The sequence below is a fragment of the Sander lucioperca genome, chromosome 1 (genome assembly GCF_008315115.2).
Source record: "Sander lucioperca isolate FBNREF2018 chromosome 1, SLUC_FBN_1.2, whole genome shotgun sequence".
Classification (NCBI taxonomy): Eukaryota; Metazoa; Chordata; class Actinopteri; order Perciformes; family Percidae; genus Sander; species Sander lucioperca.
Window position 1 is genome coordinate 52,183,005 of NC_050173.1, and position 25,396 is coordinate 52,208,400.

At 42.6% G+C, this 25,396-nt stretch overlaps 1 protein-coding gene across 3 annotated transcripts in view; it reads right to left on the reverse strand.

The window, feature by feature from the left end:
* Nucleotides 1-1,558: 1,558 nt before the first annotated feature.
* The window catches only part of fmr1 (FMRP translational regulator 1), a 38,229-nt gene continuing 14,391 nt past the window's right edge, over nucleotides 1,559-25,396 (reverse strand). Inside the window, exons 8-16 of one of the 3 annotated variants that reach the window (XM_036005820.1) lie at nucleotides 24,727-24,897; nucleotides 23,988-24,066; nucleotides 23,728-23,855; nucleotides 23,396-23,482; nucleotides 15,538-15,784; nucleotides 14,904-15,110; nucleotides 14,233-14,312; nucleotides 6,636-6,859; nucleotides 1,559-6,589 (exon numbers count right to left, since the gene is read on the reverse strand). In XM_036005820.1, the coding sequence (XP_035861713.1) occupies nucleotides 6,665-6,859; nucleotides 14,233-14,312; nucleotides 14,904-15,110; nucleotides 15,538-15,784; nucleotides 23,396-23,482; nucleotides 23,728-23,855; nucleotides 23,988-24,066; nucleotides 24,727-24,897 (1,194 nt within the window). In that variant the 3' untranslated portion in view covers nucleotides 1,559-6,589; nucleotides 6,636-6,664. Of the gene's footprint in view, nucleotides 6,860-12,562; nucleotides 12,605-14,232; nucleotides 14,313-14,903; nucleotides 15,111-15,537; nucleotides 15,785-23,395; nucleotides 23,483-23,727; nucleotides 23,856-23,987; nucleotides 24,067-24,726; nucleotides 24,898-25,396 lie in introns of those variants that run through there. The other 2 variants (XM_031280053.2, XM_031280055.2) reach the window with 2 other exon arrangements.

Here is a 25,396-nt window from a genome sequence, read left to right on the forward strand (position 1 = left end):
AATCCACTGTTACTGCTGTTCTCAATAAAGCCGAAGCTACCTACTTTAAAGGGTCACTAAACCTATGAGTATCACTTTAAAAGGGACAGTTCACCCCAAAATCAAAAATACATATTTTTCCTCACACGTAGTGCTATTTATCAATCTAGACAGTTTTAGTGTGATATGCCCAGTGTTGGAGATATCGGCCGTAGAGATGTCTGCCTTCTCTCAAATATAATGGAACTAGATGGCACACACTCGGCTAGCGGACTACAACTGCCAACCGTATCACCGCCCAGAAGGAAGCGTAGAGACGAGAGACTTGTGCTAGCTTGTGGAGATTAGTTTCTAGCTAACGGATACTGCTAGCTTACCTGAGCTAGCTCACAATGTTACAGCTCAGTACACTATATCCATGATCGCCAGATGTCACTCTTTTCGGCCGGATGTCTGTTACCTTCCGCTTTCTTTGCGTTGTAATTTTAAACTCTGGTGGATTTCTGAGGACTATGGTTAACTGCTCCTCAGATCTCTGCAGGGTAAATCCAGACAGCTAGCTAGACTATCTGTCCAATCTGAGTTTTCTGTTGCACGACTAAAACAATTTTTGAATGTACACAACGTACAACTGGTTATAACCGGAAAATGAACCCCAAAAAAATACTGTCCCTATGCCAACCAAGCCTGTCCTAAAATCACATAAATGAACTTTACATTGTAAAGGACTGGTTATCTCAAAATGGAAATTCAGTTATTATGTCAGTCCCATGTCAGTCAGAATACCTGTGTGGGGTTTCATTCATGAATTGAGTTTTAGGGTGGACATTCCCTGTCAAATTGAAAACAAACTCACCCTCTCTCAGTGATGTAACGCTATTTTTCAAGTTCTGCAGCACTGTGGACATTTCATTATTAATGACAGCTGTGTGTGACTCATCCTGCTATCGAGTATACTATTTTTTTTCACACATCATTAAGTTTATTATCAAGAGCTCTAGCATTTGACTGATATTAAACAGCAAAACAAAAAGAAGAAAATATCAGGATAAGTGCACATTTGAAACAATAGTACAAATCTTTTCTCAGACAAATAATGACATCATTATATACAGTATGCCACCCTCCCTTCTTTTTCCCCAACAATTTTTTATTTTTTTACAGTTGATGCTCTATTGATAATATAAAGGGTTACTTTCACTTGAGCCATTGGTCGATGCACTGCAGAGAATGCTTACTGGGATAAAAATGCAACATGGCTGCAGTGTGAACGGCAAGTCAAAGCAAAGGTCCTAACAGATTAGTGAGAGCGAACTTGACACCAGTAATACTTTTGAGAAGAAAGATGAACTTCGGAGAAATAAAAAAAGCCGGTTTTCATGATTCATTACTCGTGTTACATTATCGTTTCTTGTGATGTTTTCTAAAAGATAAAAGTTCCCCATGTGTCAATGACTAAGTTGATGGTTGTCAGAAAAACTTATCACTGGCTACTTCAGCTGAACTCAGGTCAAGAAAAAATTAGGCAAAGTAACACTGATTTAAAAAAAACTAAACTTACAGTATGCACGTCTTCTGCTTTTTTAAACGTGTTTTAACCTACAGAAAGTCTGTCAAAATCCATAATAAAGATGTACATGCATCACAAGACTAAAAAGGTAAACTGATCTCCGGTAAAAGATAAGACCTGGCTCAACCTCTGAAATCTTCTCAGTTACTTTTCCGAGAAGGAAAGAGAGACAGGGAGGTTACACTGGGTCACACTATTTTGCATCTCAAGAAACCATTTTAAAAAGGGGGTTTGAATGGAGAAATAGCAGTCTTTGGGTGGACCCCAAGTCTCTTATTTGATATCTCAACGCTCCTCGTTTGAACCGGAAGTCGTTCTGGTCCGCCTTCTTGAAGGCCGTCTCGAAGTTAGGATCGAGGAGGGATCTCCGAGGAGCTATGAGCGAGGATACACGAAAGCTGCCTTTAACCGGAAGCCGTGCAGCTGAAAGCCGTCGCTAACCCCTCCCATACAGCCGACGCATTTACTGTACGTGACGATTCACAGGAAACGACGTCTCACCCCTCTAAAAACAATTGTCCTCGTTTCCTCTCTCCTCGCATGATATTCTCCTGTCTCTCCTGTGCTTCCTCGGTGGGACGGACTAAGACGCGAGGAAGGGGAAGCAAGTAAAGGAAACGTGCATGCAATTTAAGGACCTGGGACCTAGCCTTTGACTTGTGGAACGGAACCAAAGGCGCCAACGTAGCCATTCAAGGGTCATGAAGTGCACCGGTCTACAAAAGTAACTGAATCCATTTCATAGATCAATTGAACCAGGTCATAAGCCACGGGCTTATGTTTGTCGACTGTACAAGGACACAACACCTTCAGTGTTTAAAAAGGACCAGGTGGTAAAAGCAGGGAGTTTCCCGGACGCACCCTTTGAGTTTAAAAGAAGGTCAGAAATACCCCGCTTGGCCGGCGACGACTCAGGGTGAATCAATGATGTCACGGCACGTGGTAGCCATCTTTACACATCTGGTCTATTATCAACGTCTCACTATCCCTGATTTACATGTCTAGGTTGTGATACTAGCCACAATTAAAGGCACATGTCACTCAAAACATGATGCGGTTTCTCTGAGCATTCGCAGTCCCCCCCCCATAAGCCAGCCCATATTGTGTATAAATCTCACCAATCTTTTAGATCTTTTAAGATTTTAAGCATTTTTGAAGACATGTTGAAGATGGGGCACAATGGCTATTTTGTTTTGTGTCTGCCTGGCTAAAAGTGGATCCGACCTATTGTAAAGTAATATTATGCTATGCTCACTGAAGGTCCTAATGAACGCTATTTTTTTAAGGAAGAGTTTAACAGTGTTCACTTTCTTGCCGAGAGTTAGATGAGATGATCAATAGCACTTTCATGTCTATCTGTAAAGTGCTATGCTGGAACCAGCAGCCAGTTAGCTTAGCGTAAAACGGAGGGAAAACAGCTAGCCAAAAAGCCATCGTGTCTCGTCGACAACTACGCTTGCACGCCATAAAACCACAAATTTAGTTTTTACATTCCACAGTATAGATTAAACAACCAATATTTGACATGTTAATTAGTGAGTTTTAGAAAGTGCTGGTAGACTGATTTTGGACAGAGCCAGGCTAGCTGTTTCCCCGTTTCCAGTCTTTAGCTAAGCTAAGCTACTAGCCTTCTGGCTCTAGCTTGGTGTCAATCTTCTCATCTAACTTTTAGCAAGAATGCAAATAAATGAAACATTTAAGAGCACCACAAAGAGGGAAGCTAAATTTGAAGGCTAACTTTACAAGGTTATTCCTGTCCTATGCTAAAAGAACACCTAAAAGAGTAGATTTTACTTGTTAAGAACTTGATTCCTCAACATTTGCACATAGCAACAGTAAAGCTAAAGATCACAGCTAATCTGCTGGTCCAAATGTTGTGCTGGCTATAACAGTTGTTAAAACAAGGATAGTTTTATGATGCAGTATTTTCATGAAATTTCGAAAAAGCCTACAAATGTACAGCGAAACTTTTTTGCTTTGTTTTGTTTTACAGTGACTTTCTCACATTTAAACAGTTTTTGTTTTCTTAATTCAAACTAATGCTATTATCAATGTCCCTTCAATCATAAATCCACAAATACTTTTAACATTAGCCCATCTAAGTTACTGCAGTCAGTTTGAATTTAGGGTACAATTTGGGGCAACTAAGAATGTACATGATCTTTAAAGGCCTTCTTGCCACCTACATTCTTCTCTATTTATTTTTATGGTGATGACGATGATGCCACAAGGATATTTCCATGCAAAACGTTTATGAAGTCAGTAACTGAGGTGTCAAGCGAACAGCAGGTTGGAGCACCTCAAGATGAGTGCCTGACGTTAACACATTGTTTTGTTCACCTGCACTGTCTAAATAAAGTCATCTATTTGATAACATGACTTTTTTTTATTTAATTTTCTTTTTTAGTGTTCGTCGGTGTGTCACAAAGTTCGAGCACGAGCCAGACAAGTTTGAGGCAAAGATTAAAAAAAACTGGAACTGTTATGTTATGGGACAAAATGAATGACCAGAAACTGTAGAGGGCATCTTACACCAGTGTGCCTCCCTAAAATAGTTTGAAACATGCAAGAAACATGTATACCCTAAAAAAACAGAAGGGGTGTTACACTGGGTTTAACAGACAGTATAAAAACATATTCAGGTGCTTCTCAATATGGGCCAAATTCACAGAAATTGAGGAGCATAAATTCAAGGCACTAAGATTGAAAGAAGCCTCATTATGAGCTAGAGACGTGGCAGAACACTGACCCGACACCCTTTGCTCTTTATCCAGAACGGGGATTTCACAAAGGAGGCTTAGAAAACTGGACTTGTGGATGTATATCTTGCTTCAATTAAACCAGAATTTGTGTTCTTAGCTCAGAGCGCTTTCACTAAACTTCACCGTTGCTTTAAATCTATCGGGTGGCATGTGCAGTCCTGCATTTTTAAAAGCAAGAAATTGAGGAATGCACAATTCAAATCATGTATGTAAAAAAATGCATTGCACCCTTCATGGTTGCGAAACAAGACCTGATTTTGTGGTATAGGAAGATTACAATTTGCTGTATCGAAGTTAGAATTCAGATTCTCTCCTCTCTACAATTTACAAAACGCAGCCAACAGGAAATAACAAAAATTAAATAAGAGTAATACACAAAAATGTTTAAGTCAGAGGGGCGGGCCCAGAATAAGTTCGAAAACCAGGAAGAATAAAACTTACAGCAAATTTTTATTTTGTCAAGGTATCAATGAAATGTCGTTTCTTCTACAGTAATACTTCAAACAGGTTTTCTAACTGCGAAACAAAAAAGGTTAAATACAAAGGTTTTCATAAATTAAAGAAAAGCTCATGTAATCAGGTTCTACATTCATGATGTTGCCACCTTAATCCTGCAACCTAACCAGGTTTGTCTGAAAGCAAAAAGAACCGTAATTATTTCACTGGCATCCTCCAAGAGTGCTTTGTTAAATGTGAGTGAGGAACTAAGCAAAGTAAGCCTGGCTTACAGCCTAAGCCCGCTCTGTGAAATATCCCACTGTTGAGGTTGAAAAGGCTCTCACCAGTCTGGTACAGGATGTGTAAACAGGTCTATGAGATAAAGGAGTATTGGGAGAATCATCAATCATCCAATGCTGCTGGGAACAACTGACAGTTGTAAAGACAGTGTGGCCAGTAGCTGTCCTAACAGCATCTCAGAAGCTGCTGCTGACAGACAGATGGTTCGGAGCTTAAAGATGGCCGAACAGAGCGGTGCGGACCGAATGGACTGAACGTTTCAGTAGCGCTTACTACAGACGCGAGATCCACGTTAAAAGCTCGCGTCTTGCTTTTAATGTGGATTCCCAGCCACTGTTGGCCTAGTCATTTTTCCATTTTGACACGTAATTCATTTGAAAAATAACAGCAGTGCATGACATGTTGTACCCTGTTGAAGACTCTTAGGAGTTAAGCTATTTAACATTTGCATCAGAGTGCCTCAGATTTATGTTTCCCCATCAGTACGTCTAATACCTTGTTGAATTCGTGCTTGGTCTGACAGTCCAAGAGACTGAATGAATTTTACATCATCTCAGCAAGAGGAAACGAAACACAGATGACTTCAAAACTCCTCCCCACTTTGCCGATCCCAAAGGCAGGTTTTGACTTGTCAAAATGGGGACCAGCATTCAAATGACTATCCCAAAACAAAGTGCCCTCTTCAAACACGTTCTCCCAGCCTGAAAAGCTGTGCGTTTCTCCTCATATGTGAAAAAAGATTTTGTATTATAGAATGGAGTTCAAAAGTCTCTGTGGAGATGCATCGGAAAGACGCTAAATGACTCCTCTACACAGTATAGTTACAGTATATTATAAATGCAATGCTGTGTTGCAGCAGACTCCCAAGTGTTGGGTTTTGGAGCTTTTAGACCACCAAAAATGAATTCTCAACCAGTGGGAAACACTGCAGCCACCCCTCTAAAACTGTGCTGTCAGATCATCTCTACAATAAACATCTGCAGTAAAAATATGTTTAAAGCGTACAGCAGGAGGGAGGGAACACATATTTCATATTTCAGTGTGTCCATGTCAACCAATTATTCCCTTGATTTGTTCTGGTGTGAGAAAGTCCAAACAGGGCAGTAGGGAAAAAAATGAAATCATCCAATTTTGTTTAAAAAAAAAATAAACCAGGCAAACAATGATTTGCTTTTGATGTGTAGGGGAGCATGTTTGGGGTTAATGCCTCTGTGAGCGATGCGCTTTAGTCAAATCCCTCCTCTTCTTTTCCTTAATGTCCAAAAAGTATGGTTTCTTTTATTTGTCACTCCAGAGAAGAACAGGAGATCCTTGAAGAGTCAGGAACAAACCAGACCAGTACACTCAACAGACCTCAACAGAGCAGACCAGCAGATACCAGGTCGTCTCTGGTCTAGGACTCCACTATGGTAAACTCTTCCATGCTGATGAAATATGTGTATTGACAAAGACAGAGACAGAAAAAGCGAGAGAGATTCTACGATGTTTATGACGAGTTGCCTGTGTGTGTGCGTGTGTGTGTGTGTGTGTGTGTGTGTGTGTGTGTGTGTGTGTGTGTGTGTGTGAGTGTGTGAGAGTGTGTGTGTCTAAGTGAGACGGTCCTCCAGTGGTGTATCTACGACACTCCGTTCACCAGCAGAGGAGCGTCCTGTTTGTCCTTCTTCATCCCTCGGTCTCTGATGGGTCTCGGATGGTAATGGCGAGATGGGCCCTCGCCGCCGGCACCGACGCCGCCCTGGGATGAGGAAGGCCCTCCTCCTCGCCCCCCCGAGGAGTGCTGCACGCTGCGCTCGTTCCCGTCCACACGGATCTGTGAGTAAAGGAAATGAGCACAGTCTGGTTCCACACTTCACAGCTACAAGTGGAAGGGAAATATGATCGAATGCATGTTCGCTGATGAAATGGCACACTGGATGAGACCTGGGCCCATTTTTATCAAGGGTCTCCTAGGAATCAGCAGAAAGTTAAGCTAGGACTAAATATACTCACCTTCAGAGTAGGACAGAGATTTTTATTAACAGCTTCCTACTCTGACTTTCAGCGTGGGAGACAGACAGCTCCGGAGAGTAAGCGCCCTATTTTAATGATCTAAGGGCCCTGACACACCAGCCAGACGGGCCGACCGTCGGCAGAAAAGCCAGTCAGACTGATCAGTCGGGTCCTGAGGTCCAAAAAATTCCTCAGAACACACTGAGGCGACCCCGACTTGAGCGTACGCTCTGCGCGTGCGCGAAACGTAATACGTCTTCATAGCAGCAGGCGGCGCTGCTCTGTATTGTTTCCATTAACAGTCTGATTATTTCCCAGAAAATGAAAACCGGCAGCTGATTGGACGAACGCGTCACGTGGTTCTTTTTTCTCCGGAAATTCACAGCCAGACTGTCATGGCGGCTTGTTCAGAATACGATCTCATATTGTACTAAAATAGTTCACCGAAACGTGTTTCTGAAAACATTTTAAGAGAGAAATAGGCCGTGCAGTTGCTGAATCTGTCTTCATTTCAGATCGACAAAGGTCAGTTTAAAAGATTTTCGTCAGATTTTGAGAGGCTCATCCGCTCCCCATTTCCGGGTGAGTCCCGACTGCCCTCTCCCGACTGAACATGTCGGGTCGGCCCAAATGAAGGCCGACGGCTCCTCGGACGGCCGACGGCACGGGACACACAGAACAGACTCGAGTCACGGACCTCGCCAGACGGCCCGACGCCCGATTATCGGGCTGGTGTGTCTTCTCTCTAAGGTGCGTTATGGGCGTGTACCAATCCACTTTTGCTAGTTTAATGGCGGAAAAAAGGGTCCGTGTCCCGGGCGCATGGTTCAAAATCACAGGTGTGCTTTGGACGGAACATGCAATAAAACAATCAGAGCGTCATCTCCCATTTCCTTTAAAAGCCAGGTGGGTTTGGACCTTGGCACATTGCTATTATGATGGCGGATTTGCTAAGCAGGAAGGAGAGATTTTCAGGAGAAAAAACTGATCATATATGGCACGAGCACTATGGCCCCAAAACTCCACGAGGTGAAGCAGGCGTTAAAATAACAATGAAATGCTGCGCTATTGACTTTAGACCAGGTTTTTGTTGGTCAATGGCGCGATCACTTCCTGCTGCCTCAAGATAGCAATACGCCAAGAATGCACCTGAACACACCTCCCTGTAAGACCAGCACACCCATGGGCGCAGGTATATTTGCTATTTAAACGACGCGGGTGCTGGACGGCAAAATTGACAACTGCGTCGGTCTTAAACTAGCAAAGCTTTGCGCTGCGCCCGGTGCAAGATAGGGCCCTATGTGTGACATCGCTCTTAAGACATTGAGAGCCCCAAACTAGAAATTCTAATGACGTATTGTTAGTGCTGGCCAAATTAAGCTTTGTGAACTGTTTTCTTTATTTTCTGAGTCCACCAGATAACTTATGGGGCCTTACAGGTGGGGAAAATCCGTTACGATCTCTAAAATTATATAATTTTTTATAAATATTTAAATGTCTTATACTTAAGTCACACCAGTATTTCACCTGGGAAAAAGGTAGAGTTGTCTGAAAATGCCTTAAATGCTGACTCGAGTATCAGCGAGTATGCAAGTCTATGTATGCACTTTAATGTAGTGTCTAGTGGTGTTGGGGGAAAAAAATATCAATTCATGTATGAATCGCAATTCTTATCTTCAAAGATTCTGAATCGATTCGCAACGTCCAAAAATCATTTTTTTCAACGTTCTTTCCCCTACCATATAACTAAAATATTGAAAACAATCCTTTCCCCCTGAGCGTATAACATAGCGTTAACCCAGTATGGCCTACTCAAAAGCACTTTTGCTGCATGACAGAGCAAGATACATTAAAAAAAAAAAAAAAAACTGAGCCGTATTGCGTCGGATTGTCCGTACATTATAAAGTGACTGGACAAACGATCCAACGTTACCTGACTGAGTCTCCAGGTAAGAGACAGCTAATGTTAACCGTTAGCTAATCTTAGATGATTCAATCTGGCTGTATTATCACTAACGCTATCCCAGGGTCATCAAACAAACATTATTGTCATCTATATCTATTGTTATCCCACATTCATTAAAGCAATATTAAAGACTGGTATGTCTTAGCATGTTAAATGAATACATTCCATGTAACTGTTACAGTTTTGACTGTAGCAGCGACGTTAGTGGTATTAACGTTAGCCTATATTCGGCAATGTGCTATATCACACAGGAATCTACATTAAATTACATGTCATTTAGCTGACGATTTTATCCAAAGCGACTTACAATTGGTATATATCAGAAGTTGCACGCCTCTGGAGCAACTAGGGGTTAAGTGTCTTGCTCAGGGACACATTGGGTGATGTATCGCAGTGGGAATCGAACCCAGATCGCCCACATCAAAGGCATGTGTTATATCCACTGCGCCATCACCACCATCTACTCGCAGAGCAACAAAAAGAATTACAGGTCCCTGGAGGCTCACAATTTTTTCACCAGTGGCTTTGTGGGAGTGGTTTTACATCACAAAATATCAGGGAGCCACATTTGTTTATTTCGTTATTTTTGAAGCCATCTTGGAGGGTTACTGCCCTAAAAAAAAGCCCCATCAGACCTGAGTTGCAGCAAGACAACACCTGCTCCGTCCGTCTATTCGGCAGTGTATACAACTTAAGATCAGCATTTTTTGACTTATTAAAGGCGCAGAATGCCACACAGCAACTTTTCGGCATTGTACCAAGCAAAAAAAATTGCTTGGTACAATTGAATCATAAATATGACAACCGCTAACTAGGTCTACGCTCATTAATTTGAATGGTTTGTTTTCCCCCATGGCATGAACGGAAATGACGTTTCAGTGGGCGATCCCAGTAATGCCGACCAAGTCTATAAAGAAGAAGAAAACTGATCTGTATGAGACTGGAGGACGTAGCGTCCCTTTAGCTCAATAGGGAACGCCATGTTGTTTCCGTGAAAATCATGCTGTTGCAGTCCATAACCCATTTATGAGTTGTGATCCACAGCCGCAGTTCATCCATTTTGACCACCAGAGACTGTACATTGGCAAGGAAAATGATGCGTAGTAATAGCCGATAAGGAGTTAGCTTTAGCCTAGCCCTAAGCCCTCCGTCCTTCTCCTGTCTTTGTTTACAGTCTCAGCCCGGCGTACAATCACTTCCTGTCTGCTGAGTAGGGTTGAAACCCCCGGTCTGCGTTGTAGCACTCATTTCCCCCCCCGTCCTGCCCCGGTCTCAGACAAAAAGGACTCAGGTTTTTATTTCAGGACCACACCTGGAGGGATATTACTAAACAGCCTGTGCATTGTCTGATTTATTTGCCTATTTAACATTAAACGTTCCCTCACTTGGGTGAGAGAGATAGAGATGTGACAGCAGAGTGGATACCGCTTCTATGAACATACAACATATAAGCTACTTTGCCTGGCCATAAACACACAGTACATTACTTTAAGCGTGCTCATTTTGTGTTTGAATACACAGTTGCAGATAAAAATTGTTTTGATAGCCAGTCAAATGTGCCATGGTATCAGAGGCTGAGGGCCGTGACAAACCGTCAGAATTTGACCAGTAGGAGAACGGTCTGTGAGAGCCAAGTGGAGGCAATACCGGACCACTTTTTTTTGTATTTTGAGTACAGCCCCTTTAAAGCAACACTAGAGCACTTTTCAGAGCACTTTTCCCGCTTCGGTCCCCCTACAGGTTGGAAGCGGAATTGTCCATTACATTACATCATACAAGTTTGCCAGATCGGGTAGCGGATCTGTAGTTCGAATGAGACATAATGAGACATTAGGACAGCTGTAATGGACAATTCCGCTTCCAACCTGTAGGGGGACGGAAGAGGAAAAGTGCTCTAGTGTTGCTTTGAAACTGTTTTTTTTTCATTACTAGATTTATTTATTCATGTTCTTTTTCAGTTATAACTGTGAAACTAGATAATAAAAGTAAGTTCTATGGCATTCATTCTCTGTATGTATTTGTTCATGTTTTACAAAAGGGATTAACCTGAGCCAGGCCATACAACAATGATAGCAATCATATCACATCCATACAGTTAGTAGTATACAGCTGTATATATTTTAGGGGTGTAAAGATTCACCGATACGAATCTTTATCCGGTTGTATTATCACAGATCAGCTACATCGATACACGGACCCCTACATCGGTCTAAATGGACCAAGATTCGGCCGATGGCCCGCTTCTAACGTTACGAATTGGTTGACTGAAGCTTTGCTGTCAATCCAACGAAGCTGTTCCAGTGTGCGCAATGCTGTTGATAGAGACGTGTGTGTGTTTATTTGCAAGGGAGACAAAAGCCTCACCATTTGTGTGATTAAGGACTTGGTCATTCATGTTCGGGACAGCGGAAATCAGCCAATCAGTGCCTTTGTTTGTTTGCTTGCAGAAAAAAGTTTCGTTTTTGGAGTTAGCGGTGAAAGTAGCTGAGAGGAATACATCGTGGATATTGTAAATTGTACTAGCTGCGGTCTGTGAGTCATCCATCCATGTGAGTAGACTGTTATAAATATATATAGATATGTATTTGGGTATGTTAAGTTTATATTGACATTTATATGTTCTAAGATGTTCATTTACATTAGCACAAAAGTCTGCAACCGTATTATTGTGCTCACATGTATACCCAGGTAATACTGTATACGATTATTGCTCACAATGACTGTGTAACATGGACCTATGTTTGAGTTACTGTCTCTAAGATAACAGCAGCGAGGAGGCCGTTTCATTTAATATGGAGCTGATGTGATTTGGTTATCAGTGGCTAGCTAATTAAGTTGAAGTTACAGTGTATACTATTAGCATGTCCTGGCTTCATTATTTCCTGGTCCCTTTTACAAAATATGTACTTATTTGAAGGTAGGCAATGCTTCTTTTATAGAATTGGTTTATTTTAATTTATAATGGAAAATGAATGTGTGTACATTAAACAAATATTAACTGTATCTGTCAGACTGAATCGTTATCTCATCGTATCGCACCGAATCGTTTCAACATCGAATAGAACTGGGTCGTTCCATATTAAAATGTACGTCCCTGAACCGTATCGTAGCCCATGTATCTACAGTAGATACCAATCAAATCGTCTTATAAGGGAGAGATGCACACCCCTAATATATTTGTTTTTAACAAACTGGTATTGGATCGGTACTCGGTATCGGCACATACGCAAGTTCAGGTATCGGGAAGGAAAAACCGGTATCGCAAGATCTCTAGAACAAAGGTCATGCCAGTCCTGTAGCCTGTTTTGCAGATATCCCTTATCATCAATAAACTATTAATGCAGGAGAACATGTTAAATAAATAAAAGTTTTAGTCCACTCGCATCACTTGTGCGCCATCTTTGAGGTGCTGTACGAGCAAAGTTTGATTAATTACTACAGAGAAGAGATGGCATGTTTTGTCCGGTAATAACTCAACAAAGTCAGGCACAACATTTTTTATCTTTTAATAAGCTCACGGTCATCAAGTGCTCCAAATCATCTCTCCTTTTGTGGATCTTCTCTGGATCTATCCTAAATGCCTGAGATAGAAGTAATTTCCTGGTTTAAGAAAGAAGGAGAAACATGCATGTGTTCATTCTTAGTTCTAAAAGTAGGACCAAATATCATAGGTGTGATTGGCAAAGGACAAAAAAGCAGGAAAATATAGGCCGCACCCATGACGCTGCGACATGCTATAAAATTGAATGAAACACCCCAAATTCAATGAAAGTAATCATTCATATATTACTTGCATAGAACGTTGTATGCAGGGGTTAAATTGGGATTTGTTATGTGGGGGGTCCGGGGGTATGGCCCCCCGGGACATTTTTTTGAAAAATAAACCATTAAATGGCACTTTCTGGAGAGTTTTGTGCAAAGAAATGGAGAAATTGAGTCTTACATGATATGTGCAAAACTGCAAGGTTAAGAGCCTATACTTTGCATTGTTGTAGTATCAACAGGTATTAGGGCATTTACATTACTGTTAATCAGTCATCACTTGATTCCACATTGCATTACCTTGTTAAATAATGTTTTTTTTGAAAAGGAGCACCTTGTTCAATTGTATTTGTCTTTTCAAAAATATAAAACAATAAAAAGTTGATCTAAAAAAAAAAAAAAAAAAGGAGCACAAAACGACAGTCGGCGTTTTTATTGCTAAGGCCACAGGGTCAAAATTAAATGATTTATAAAAAATGTAATAACAATAACTTATTTCACCAGTAAATTCCTGTTAAACAACTACTGGATGGGAACAGGGTATTTTACAACAACTTTGAATGCACCACGAGGCTGGCGAGGCGAGGATGTGTTGTTTTTCAGACAGCGGCAGCAGCAGACTGTTGTTGGAATCCTACACAGTGACATACAGACAAACTTTTACACCGTTTAGCTGTCAGCATTTTAACCGTGTTTACTCCAGCTGCTAGCTAACGGTAGGCTAACGTTAGCTGCTGTCGAGTGTAGTGTTAACTAGCGTTCCGTGCGGCGATGTTTCAGTTGCCTCCAACGTCTGTTTGCGGAGCATCAGAGAGAAGAGCAGGTATAAGGCACCGAAATCCACGGTCCGGTAGATAACGGCCGTTAAGGCACGGAGGTCTCGGATCGGACCCCCCCAAAAAAAATAAACCTCTTCGGATCTACACGATTCACATGGATGACATTTTCCCATTCAAAACGGCGATTTTCGCCGAAAAGCTAGTTTGCATGTATGTAAGAAGATAGTTCGCCCCCACACGTCCAAAATTCTTATTCAAATAACCTTCCGCAACGATTGCAGGCTCTTTGGTGGAGCTCTGCTCTGAATGAAGTTACATCGTGACAAATTAATGGACCACTTGCGGAGTGATACGAAGACATGAATCAGAGGCACAAAAAACGTTGACAGCAGTGACCGGTCATTATGTTTACCAATACCCCCAACCCGTGCCTTGCGACCCCCCCCCACAAAAAAAACCAAGTGGATTTGCATGATTTACGAGAGCTTCATTTTCAGGTCGGAAAAGCCGGATTTCCGGATGTATCCGGAAGAATCACACCCCTGAAATATGTGTCAGAATTTTTGGCCAGTTTGGACTGATTCACTACTCCCGAGACACAAATAAATGCACACATCCGGAAAAAAAGATGTTTATGGGTGTTTTAAATAATTTTTCGTCTCAGAGGTGAATGTGTGTGATTGTTACCTGTAGAGTGTCTTCCTGCGCTCTTGTCTTGGGATCTCTGACATGACGAGGTCTTGGCTCGCTCCACTGCATGTCATCACCTAAACCAGGACAGACAAATCCTGAGTCTCAACTCACTCACGGGAGGAATATATATAGGTGAAACAAACTAAAGGGAAATCAACAACCACTGACTATGTCACAGTCATGTTCCCCTGCAGTCTGAGGCAACAGCTCGCTGGCAGGCAGCAGCTGAACAAATAGGGTTAAATCTGTGTCATAATTAGATTTATGTCAGGGGAAACTCCTTTTTTCCAATATAAACGTGAAAAACAACCACTCAAAAGGATAATTTATAAGTGAAGGTACTCTGCAGGGATCTCATTATTGGATTCATTCTTCAGGATATAATTCAATGAAAAGCCTCTCATGGTATTTATTTCACTTCACTACACACTCATTTCTTTCTCCATCGTTCTCGTTTTTTAATAATCTCAATTCATTACCTTCAAAATGAGTTTTATCTCCAGTCAAACAGTAGAAAAACATAAGCAGCTGTATAACTGGTTGAGAAAAGTTGATCAAGCTTTTCCTTTGTAAAGACTTGACTCCTCTCTTCTCTCCTGAGGAAAATCCTGCATGAGATTACTGCAAAAAAAGATCAATGACAGCCAACGGTAATTACTGCATACCTTTATACCCCCCTCCTCCTCCTCCTCTTCCTCTCCCCCCTCGTCCACGCAGCCCTCCTCCGCCTGCTCTCCTCCTCCCATCTGTCCGTCTGGGCAGGGTCCCGCCTCCTGTCATCAGCTCCTCGGTGGGGGCCAGCGACCAATCGCTGAGCTCGTCTTTGTGGTCGGACTCCGTCTCTGACGCGTTGGATGCCTCCGAGTTGGTGCCTGGAGTTTCATTAAATGTTTTGTAGAGAGTCTCTATTCAGTACTTATAGCCTTGTACTAGCTGGATGTTTCTTGTACTTTCCATTGAAATACCAGAAACACTTATTTTAGCCTAAAAAGTGGGACCACTGTGCACAAAAAAGTGAAGTAGCTACCTTTTATCAAACATGGCTGAAAATAACCTCAATCTAAGCCAGAGAATCAGCTCTTTTGCTTAGTCGTTGTGCCTTTGACATCCGGACCAATGAGAGCACTTATACTCAGAGTTGCAACTGCCAAGCACTTGAGTATTTTATATTAACGCTTCAGATAATTAAGTTTACCTTGTATGTGTACAAGCACAGTATTGGAAAAAGACGATGTAAATATAATCATTTTAAACAGGTTTCAAGGAATTCCCTTGTGGTGTCTCATCATTTCATCGTACCTGAGGTGAAAGCTGCACCTCCTCCTCTTCGCCCTCTGCCACCTCTTCCTCCCCCTCCTCCGTAGGGCTTCCCTCCTCCTCCTCCTCCCCCTGCTCCTCTCCCCATGCCCAGGCCCATGCCATTATCGAACACGTAGGTTTTGTCTTTGAGGGCTCGGGGCCCCGTCCCTCCTCCTCCCCCTCCGCCTCCTATCTGTCTCAGCTGCTCGTCGATCTGGAGACGCTCCAGACGAAGCTGATCCACCTCCTGTGGATATGAAGAATAAATTAAAAAAAATAAATAAACATGACAATTAGTATGTTTACACGCACACTAAGAGCCTGCTTTTATTCACGTCTCTGTGTAGTGGAAAGCCTCCCAGCGTGTACCGGGGCAACAAGTTTATCAACATAAGTCTATGTTAATGCTTTTTTTGGTAAACTTTAACACCGCAGCATCGGTGTGTGAATGGAAGTCGTTTTGGATAAAAGCAGCTAAATGAAATGTAATACAATCAGCTGATTGCGTTACATCAATTTTATGAGCCAGAATCATCCAGTTAAAATGTCATTCATGTCATATTAATAAATAAAAAATTTTGTTCTGTATAAAGACCTTCAGTATTTGGAGCAAGAGGCTTTTGGATAATAAGGTGGGCCAAAATCAGTATGCTATTTTTATTTCAACGCAACGGATTTTCGGCATTCCCGCACCCCATTTTCGCATCACACTAGTGAGAAATGGCTTACATTACTCCAGTTCTCAAGTCTTTACATTGGCTTCTGTGCCTCAAAGAATAGACTTCAAAATACTTCTGCTGGTATATAAATCCCTAAATGGCTTAGGGCCAAAATATATTTATGATCTGTTAAAAATCATAAATATATTTCATCAGAACACTGCATCCACAAGCGACAGCAGTCGGCGGGGACGAGGCAGCCGGCAGCTGCCTTCAACCTCCTACCTAACAGTCGGCTCTATCGCCTAGTTTTTATTATACTAATAAAGTGTTTTTAAAACCAAAGATACATTTTTACGTGTAAGTAAGTATTAGCCTCACGCTAATTTATCAAGACTAGGCCTACCGGCTAAACTAACGCTAGCTTCATGGCAACCTCTACACCTAGCGAGTCCCCACTCCCCCTCAGGATTTCTTCGTTGTTTAATAATACAAACAAAGAAATTGCTGACCTCAGGGAAGATGTTCGTCGGCTTTCCGAGGACTTAAAAACCAAAGATGCTTTGTTAACCGCCTGCTTGGACGTGGCTCATAATCAGTCGCTCCAGATCTTATCTCTCTCGGCGGCCTTCCAGGATACCGCGCCATGGGACCCAGCTGCCTGCCCACGCCCATCGTCCTGCTCGACACCGGTTATCAAGCCACCCTGGACTGAGGTGGTTTGCGGCCGAAAGAGAGCCTCGGGTAGGGCTCCATCGCCTCCTGCCCTCAGCCTCTCCAGCCGCTTCAATGCCTTGTCGGAGTCGGAGCCGGTGGTGGCCAGTGCGGCTCACCGGGCTCGCCCCGCTTCAAAGCAGACTGACCAGCCGTTGTCACGGAAGACGATTGCTACGGCGCGGCGAAAGCTTCTGAGGGATGCGGTAGTCAGACGGTCCGGTGGCCTACACTGCCTGGATCGGCCAAATGACAACAAAACAATCCCCACAACCGAACGGTAAGCAATCTTCCTCTTCTTTTCCCTGCCCATCTGAAACCGACACTGTTTTGCTCCCGTCACCGGCTATCCACACCCCCCCACTCCTTGTCCGCTCTTCCCCCTAACCACAGTAATTATTGGGGACTCCATCACTAGAGACCTACGGTTTCATAATGCTGTCACACACTGTTTTCCCGGAGCCAAGGTTGCAGACATCCTGGCTAAAGTTATGGACCTGATACCCTCATTTCCGACCTCTATCAAACGCATCGTGGTCCATTGTGGACATAACGACATGTCCACTCGGATTCAGGAGTGTGAGCGCACAAGGCGAGACTTTACCACTCTCATTGAGGCTTTAAAAAGCACTGGGAAGTCGGTTTTTATTTCGGGCCCACTTCCATCTCTAGGTCGCGGATCATGCCTCTTTAGTAGACTACTCTCCCTTAACACCTGGCTCCAGCTCACATGCAGCATTCACAGGATAGGTTTTATTGACAACTTCAATCTGTTTTGGGAACGTGGCTCCCTGTTCAGCAGGGATGGGATTCATCCCAATACACGCGGAAGCCAGATGCTACGTGGAAATTTGCACCACGTCCTGCATACCCAGACCTCTGATTGACTGTTTACATCCCGTAAACACTCCCACAAGCACACTGACCAGACACACTCTCCCAAAGTCAATAATCAGAGATACAGCGCTACACGCCCCTCTGTGCTCCCTTCAGAGCAATCACCCATTCATAATCCCATAACCACCGTGTCTGTCCCCCGACTGAGACCGTTTAAACAAAACACTAACAAAAGAGGTGCTATACTAAACAACCTAATTGGAATTAAAACAACCACTGCAACGATAGAACAGAATAGGAAAATCAAATGTGGACTATTAAATATTAGATCTCTGTCATCGAAAGCATTATTGCTGGGCGATATGACCTAAAAATAAAATCCCAGATTTTTTCCAAAAAAATCCGATTTAAATCGATTTTTTTCTCCCCCTACTTGTTCAAAACAAGTTTTAACTTTATTTTGTTTTGACTCACACACACACACACACACACACACACACACACACACACACACACACACACACACACACACACACACACGCACACACATGAGGCATGTATACCATTATGATTATTCATGCCAATTTTGTGGAAATATAAATTGGTTTGAGTGTTTTCCCTTTTTTTGGATGGGGGGTGCTATATATTCAACAACAAACAAACGGATGCGTGAGATAAAGCTGTTTTCACACATACAGGTAATTCACTTCTCGTTCCTCGCTAAAAGTTCAAATCATTTTAACGTTATTGCGCAACCTTGCCCCTATTTTCACCTGTTGCTGAGTAACGTACATTAACATCCCATGGTCTCTTGAATGTAGCATACCTGTAGCAAGCGCCTTCGTAGTAACTAGCGGTAGAAACAAACGTCGAAGAGGAGCTCCGTGCTACAGAGCGGCGATTGCTAGTTGTTTAAGCCGCTACAGACCTCCATCACAGCTCGGTCGTATCAGCGGCATTTAGTAGATGTGTTGAGCCGCAAAAGAGTTCCTCAACACCGCCTCTGGTGCCCCGCATGGTGGTCCTTTAGGTCAGCGGTAGCTGGTGGTTCAGTTATCCGAGAATAGGTGACTCAGCCGGGGACAGAGCACCGCGAGCTGCCGGTCATTTCGGCGGAGATTACGGATAAGTAAGTAATGAAACTACTAGTTAAGAAAATAATTAATGTTAGTCCCTGTCGCTGCCATGTTATTTGTGTATCTCTATGGCAAACGCGCGGAGCGAGGGCTGAGCCCGTTCGGAGCTATGGGAGCCCAGAGGGGAGCGTCGGCGGATGTTAAGGAGAAAATCGATTTTCATTTTAACAAATCGACGTTAACTACACATTCGAGTTAATCGATAAAATCGATTTATCGCCCAGCCCTAATTATTGGTAAACGAATTGATATCAGATAACCACATTGATTTATTCTGCCTCACCGAAACCTGGCTGGGCCATGACGAATATGTTAGTTTAAACGAAGCCACTCCTCCCAGTCATAATAATACCCAAATTCCACGAGGCTCAGGCCGAGGAGGGGGAGTTGCAGCCATATTTGACTCGAGCCTGTTAATTAATCCTAAACTAAATTATAACTCGTTTGAAAGCCTTGTTCTTAATCTTCAACACCCAACATGGAAAACAGTACAGCCAATTATATTTGTTGTTGTTTACCGAGCACCAGGTCCATATTCTGAGTTTTTATCTGAATTCTCAGAGTTTTTATCATGCGTAGTCCTTCAATCAGACAAAGTACTTATTGTAGGTGATTTTAATATCCATGTGGACGTTGACAGCAATAGCCTTAGTACTGCTTTCAATTCACTGCTAGATTCTATTGGTTTCAGTCAGAGGGTGCATGAGGCCACGCACTGTTTTAACCACACCCTCGACCTTGTGCTAGAATATGGCATCAAAATTGACGATTTAATAGTATTTCCGCAGAATCCTTTATTGTCAGACCATTCTTTAATAACTTTCGAATTCCTACTACCAGACTATACGAAATTAAATAAAAGTTTCTACACTAGATGCTTATCTGACAGTGCTATAGCTAAATTTAAGGAAGATATTCCAACAGCACTTAACTCAATGTCATGCCTTAATATAACAGAGGACCGTTATGTTAACTTTAGTCCCTCCCAACTTGATAACTTTGTAGACGCTGCTACGGCCTGCCTACGGACTACTTTAGACTCTGTTGCTCCTCTCAAAAAGAAGATGATGAAGGAAAGGAAATTAGCACCTTGGTATAACTCCCAAACTCGCAAATTAAAACAAATCTCACGAAAACTTGAAAGTAAATGGCGTTCCACCAAACTGGAAGAATCTCGTGTGGATTGGCAAGATAGTCTAAAAAATTATAGGAGGGCCCTCAGAAATGCCAGATCAGACTATTACTCAATACTAATAGAAGAAAATAAGAACAACCCAAAGTTTCTTTTCAGCACTGTAGCCAGGCTGACAAAGAGTCATAGCTCTGTTGAGCCATCTATTCCTATAGCTCTGAGCAGTGATGACTTCATGACCTTTTTTAATGATAAAATTATAACAATTAGAGAAAAAATTCATCACCTTCTGCCCACAGCTTCTAACGGCTCACCATTGGGCGCAGGAGGGCTAGAGAGAACGATAAGACCTGATACTTATTTAGACGGCTTTTATCCTTTAGACCTCCAACAATTAATGTTAAGGGTCTCTTCAGCTAAGCCAACTACCTGTCTCTTAGACCCCATTCCAACGAGGCTACTTAAAGAAGCACTACCCGTGGTCAATACCACATTACTAGATACGATCAATATGTCCTTATTAACGGGTCACGTACCGCAGTCTTTTAAAGTAGCTGTGATAAAACCTATTCTGAAAAAACCCACCCTCGACCCTGAGGTCTTAGCCAACTATAGACCTATATCTAACCTCCCGTTTCTCTCCAAAATCCTTGAGAAGGTAGTCGCTAATCAATTGTGTGACTTTCTGCATAGAAATAGTCTATTTGAAGACTTTCAGTCAGGATTTAGAATGCATCATAGCACAGAGACGGCACTGGTGAAAATCACTAACGACCTTCTAATTACTGCTGACAAAGGACTTGTCTCCATACTTGTCTTATTAGATCTTAGTGCTGCATTCGACACTATTGACCATACCATCCTCTTACAGAGACTGGAACATTTAGTTGGCATTAAAGGAATCGCACTAAGCTGGTTTAAGTCCTATTTTACTGAGCGATCTCAATTTGTTAATATTAACGATAAACCATCCAAATACGCTAAAGTTAGCCATGGCGTTCCTCAAGGCTCAGTGCTTGGACCAATTCTATTCTCTTTATATATGCTTCCTCTAGGCAATATTATTAGGAAACACTCAATTAACTTTCACTGTTACGCAGATGACACCCAATTATATCTGTCAATTAAGCCCGACGAAAGCGGTCAGTTAGCTAAACTTCAAGCGTGCATTAAAGATATAAAATCCTGGATGACCCACAATTTTCTGATGTTAAACTCAAACAAAACGGAAGTTATTGTGCTGGGACCCAAGCACCACCGAACTTCATTATCTAAATATATAGCTACCATAGATGGTATTGCCCTGGCCTCCAGCACTACTGTCAGAAATCTAGGAGTCATTTTTGACCAGGATCTATCCTTTAACGCCCACTTAAAACAAACCTCAAGAACAGCCTTTTTCCATCTTCGTAACATTGCCAAAATCAGGAACATCCTCTCGCAAAACGATGCAGAAAAACTAGTCCATGCATTCGTTACTTCCCGGCTGGACTACTGTAATTCTTTACTGTCAGGCTGCTCAAATAAGTCCCTCAAGACCCTCCAGCTGATCCAGAATGCTGCAGCACGTGTTCTGACAAGAACTAACAAAAGAGATCACATTTCTCCTGTATTAGCTTCTCTGCATTGGCTTCCTGTAAAATCCAGGATTGAATTTAAAATCCTTCTCCTGACCTACAAAGCACTAAATGGTCAAGCACCATCATACATAGAAGAGCTCTTAGTACCTTATTGTCCCACTAGAGCACTGCGCTCCCAGAACTCAGAGCTACTTGTGGTTCCTAGAGTCTCTAAAAGTAGAGTGGGAGGCAGAGCCTTCAGCTATCAGGCTCCTCTCCTGTGGAACCAGCTCCCAACTTGGGTTCGGGGGGCTGACACCATCGCCACATTTAAGAATAAACTGAAAACCATCATCTTTGATAAAGCTTATAGTTAGGGAGTGAGGAGTTGCAGCATAGTAGAGTAGAGTAGAGGGAGGCAGGAAGTACAAGCCCGTTCCGGCAGGGGAGAGTACAAGCCCAGTCCAGGGCCCCTCTCTTTAGCCTGCCTCTCTTAGTTATGCTATTATAACTCTAGACTGCTGTGGGAAGCTCCTTCCAAGGACACAATGAGCTGCTCCCTCTTCTCTCTTTTCACTTGTCTCCTTTTGTGTGCATCTTAGTCCCAGAAATGCCTGTTACTAACCTAGCTCTGGGGAGTTTTCTCCCCGGAGTCCCTTTGCTTCTTCTTCACCCAGAACATCGCCTTGGAATTGGGTGGCACCTACACCGGGGTCCTGGGTGCAGCTGACGCTATGGACTTACTACACCCTGCTACGCTCTGCGATTCCCCGCAGTGTCCGACTGCGTCCTGCCGTGTCCAACCGCGTCCACCCAGGCTGCTGTGCCACACTACACCCCGTAACGCCCTGCTGTACCCTACTATGACATGAACTACTACGACTACCATTGTGATCACTATTTCACTATCTTTATTATGACTATTATTGCCACCATTCACCACTCCCCCAACTGGTGGCGTCAGACACCGCGTACCAAGAGTCTGGGTCTGTCCGAGGTTTCTTCCTAACAAAAAAGGTTTTTTTTGAAAAGTTTTTCCTTGCCACTGTCGCAATAGCTACTGCTAATGCTTGCTCTTGAGGCAACCACTGTAATAGTTGGGGCTTCGTAAACTACAGAGTTTGGTCTAGACCTACTCTATCTGTAAAGTGTCTCGAGATAACTCTTGTTATGATTTGATACTATAAATAAAATTGAATTGAAATTGAATTGTTATTGCACTATGAACCACCCAGACCTCTCAGGTCATCTGGGACAGGTCTGCTTGTTGTCCCCAGAGCCAGAACTAAACAGGGGGAAGCAGCGTTTAGTTTTTACGCTCCATATATTTGGAACAAACTTCCAGAAAGTTGCAGGTCAGCTGCGACTCTCAGCTCTTTTAAATTAAGGCTGAAGACCTTTCTTTTTGATGTTGCCTATTCTTAATTTTTATATTGAACCGTTAATTGTATTCTTGTATTTTATCTCGTATTAATTTCATACTGAACTGTGAATTTTATCTTGTATTATATTTGTATTCGTCAATATTTTTATTTATTTTTTAATTTCCTACCTTGCTCTTTGCTTTTTAATGTTTAATGTTTTATGTAAAGCACTTTGAGTTGCCCTGTGCTGAAATATGCTACATAAATAAAATTGCCTTGCCTTGCCTTTAATCTATTACTGTGATAACTTCAGCAGAAAGCAAAAAAAAAAGCACGGAGACAAACCACACCTTGTGTTAAAGCAATCACAGTGATGTGTTAGTTCACAGGGAAAGGGGCTGGTCTAAAATGAAAACACTTGGTACAGGATGTTGTCATTACTGGTGATTATACGCACCTTAAGGTAGTTGAGGTGATAGTCCAGCAGTACTGTAGCATTGGAGATGCTTTCTTTGGTCCCCACAAATACAAATGGCACCAGTCCCTGTGAGAGAGGATCAGAAGGTTAAAGAAAGATGAAATTCTCTTGCCTTGCATTTGATCGGTCCTCAAATGATGCATACTAGCAGTAGTAAAGATATATATATATTCATTATTGGAATCAGAGGTCGATGATTTAGGGGGGTGAGGGCTGAGCTCGACTTCAGTATACAGTTATTAAAAGAAGCCGTTGGCTGTTTGTTGTGCTGTTAAGTAGGCAGAGGTGTTGCTCTTTTCTTTCCCACTGACATCGTCTGCTGCTGCCGCCGCGACTGCTGAGGGCTTTTTGTCATTCTCAGGCTCAATGCGAACCCGAACCACCCCAGACTTATCAACCACTTCCTGGATCAGTTTGCCGTTTTTGCCAATCACTTTCCCTGTAAAAGGGCAGAAACATCATCAGTCACAGTCGGCCAGGACGTTAAAGTTCAATAGTCTGGCTTATTCTCCAATAAATTAAAGCTGGCGCATGAATAAACGCATTGTTTCAGTTGAGGGATTTTTCTCACCTACTAAGTTCCGGGGAACTTTGATGACATCTTCAGAGAACTCCAGAAAACTCCTCGCTATACGGACAGCGTCCTGGTCCTTAGAAAAACAACAGGCATAAGACAAACACAACTGTAACTTCTGTCACTTCCTTGCCTCACTCAAGTTTATAGTTAAAGGCAGAGATGGTAACTACTTCCAATATACGCTTTTTATATATGGTTTGAAATGGTCTTTGCGACAGCAATAAATAACTCGAAAAAGATCGAAAAAAGATCCGTCATCTATAGCTGCTGTGATCCTGTAAAAAGGCCCACCAATCACTGCCTCGTGGTCCACTTGGAAAAAAACAATGGAAAGCCAATGAAAAGCCTCCGTGCCCCATTGCGCTTACTCTTAACGTTTCGTGCACGAGCCTGAGCTCAATGCGCGACACCCCCGCATTGCTAACAGTAGTCATGTTTTCTTTTAAACATTCGGTGTGATAATATTAGGTTTTTGCTTACCGGTGAATGAGACATGAAGTAAAATTGCGGCCCTTTCTCCGCTCTGCTCTGAAGCAGCGACGCAGCGGTGCTCGTGCACATCTGTGTGGGGCTTGGAGCCCCGAGGGAAGGGGGAGGGGTTAGACGGAGCCCCGAGGAAATGCTACTTTCAAATCTTGCTAGCTTTTCAACATTACCAACCCTGCCTTTAACATGAATAACAAAAAGCTAGTAACACCAGACACAAGATGGACACATCAGTTCACCATCCTACCTCTCCGTATATGTGAAAGGTGCACGTCTCCTCGTCCAGGTCTATGTTAGTGACTCCCGGGACTTTGCGTGCTTGCTGGATGTTGGCGCCGTGAGTCCCGATGGCCAGACCCATTAGATCATCCCGAACCACAAACTGTTCGTGAAACCGCGACGCCAGCTGCCTAGAACTCTGTAGAAACACAACCAGAGGGACAAACGGGGAAAACATGAACAAAAACAACTGCCACGACAGAGTAAATAGGACCAGTGGTTGCGTTAGACTTTGTCGTTCCGTCCGTCACTTTGGCGTCACTTTTTAACGATAATAACAATTTTCATTCATTCATCTTTATTTTTCAATAATTAAGATAAACAGAAAAGGTGAATACATAAGTGACAGTGGAAGCCACTAAAAACACATCAACATGTAAATATGTAGGTTATCAGTATTGCTTGGTTGTCCTTTATTCTCCTCAGCACCAATCCCTCTTTCCAGAGGAGAGACAGGTGAAGTGAAGATAATGTGGTCGTCACCGGTTACAAACAGTACTCAAAGTTAAGGTAGAGTATTCTAATCTGTCAAAAATGTTTGGCGGCCTTCACATTTTTCCGTCATTGTTATAACTATTCAATCAATGACGAAAAAATATTAATTTAACCTCTGAGTAGGAGTTAAGAGATTCCTGATG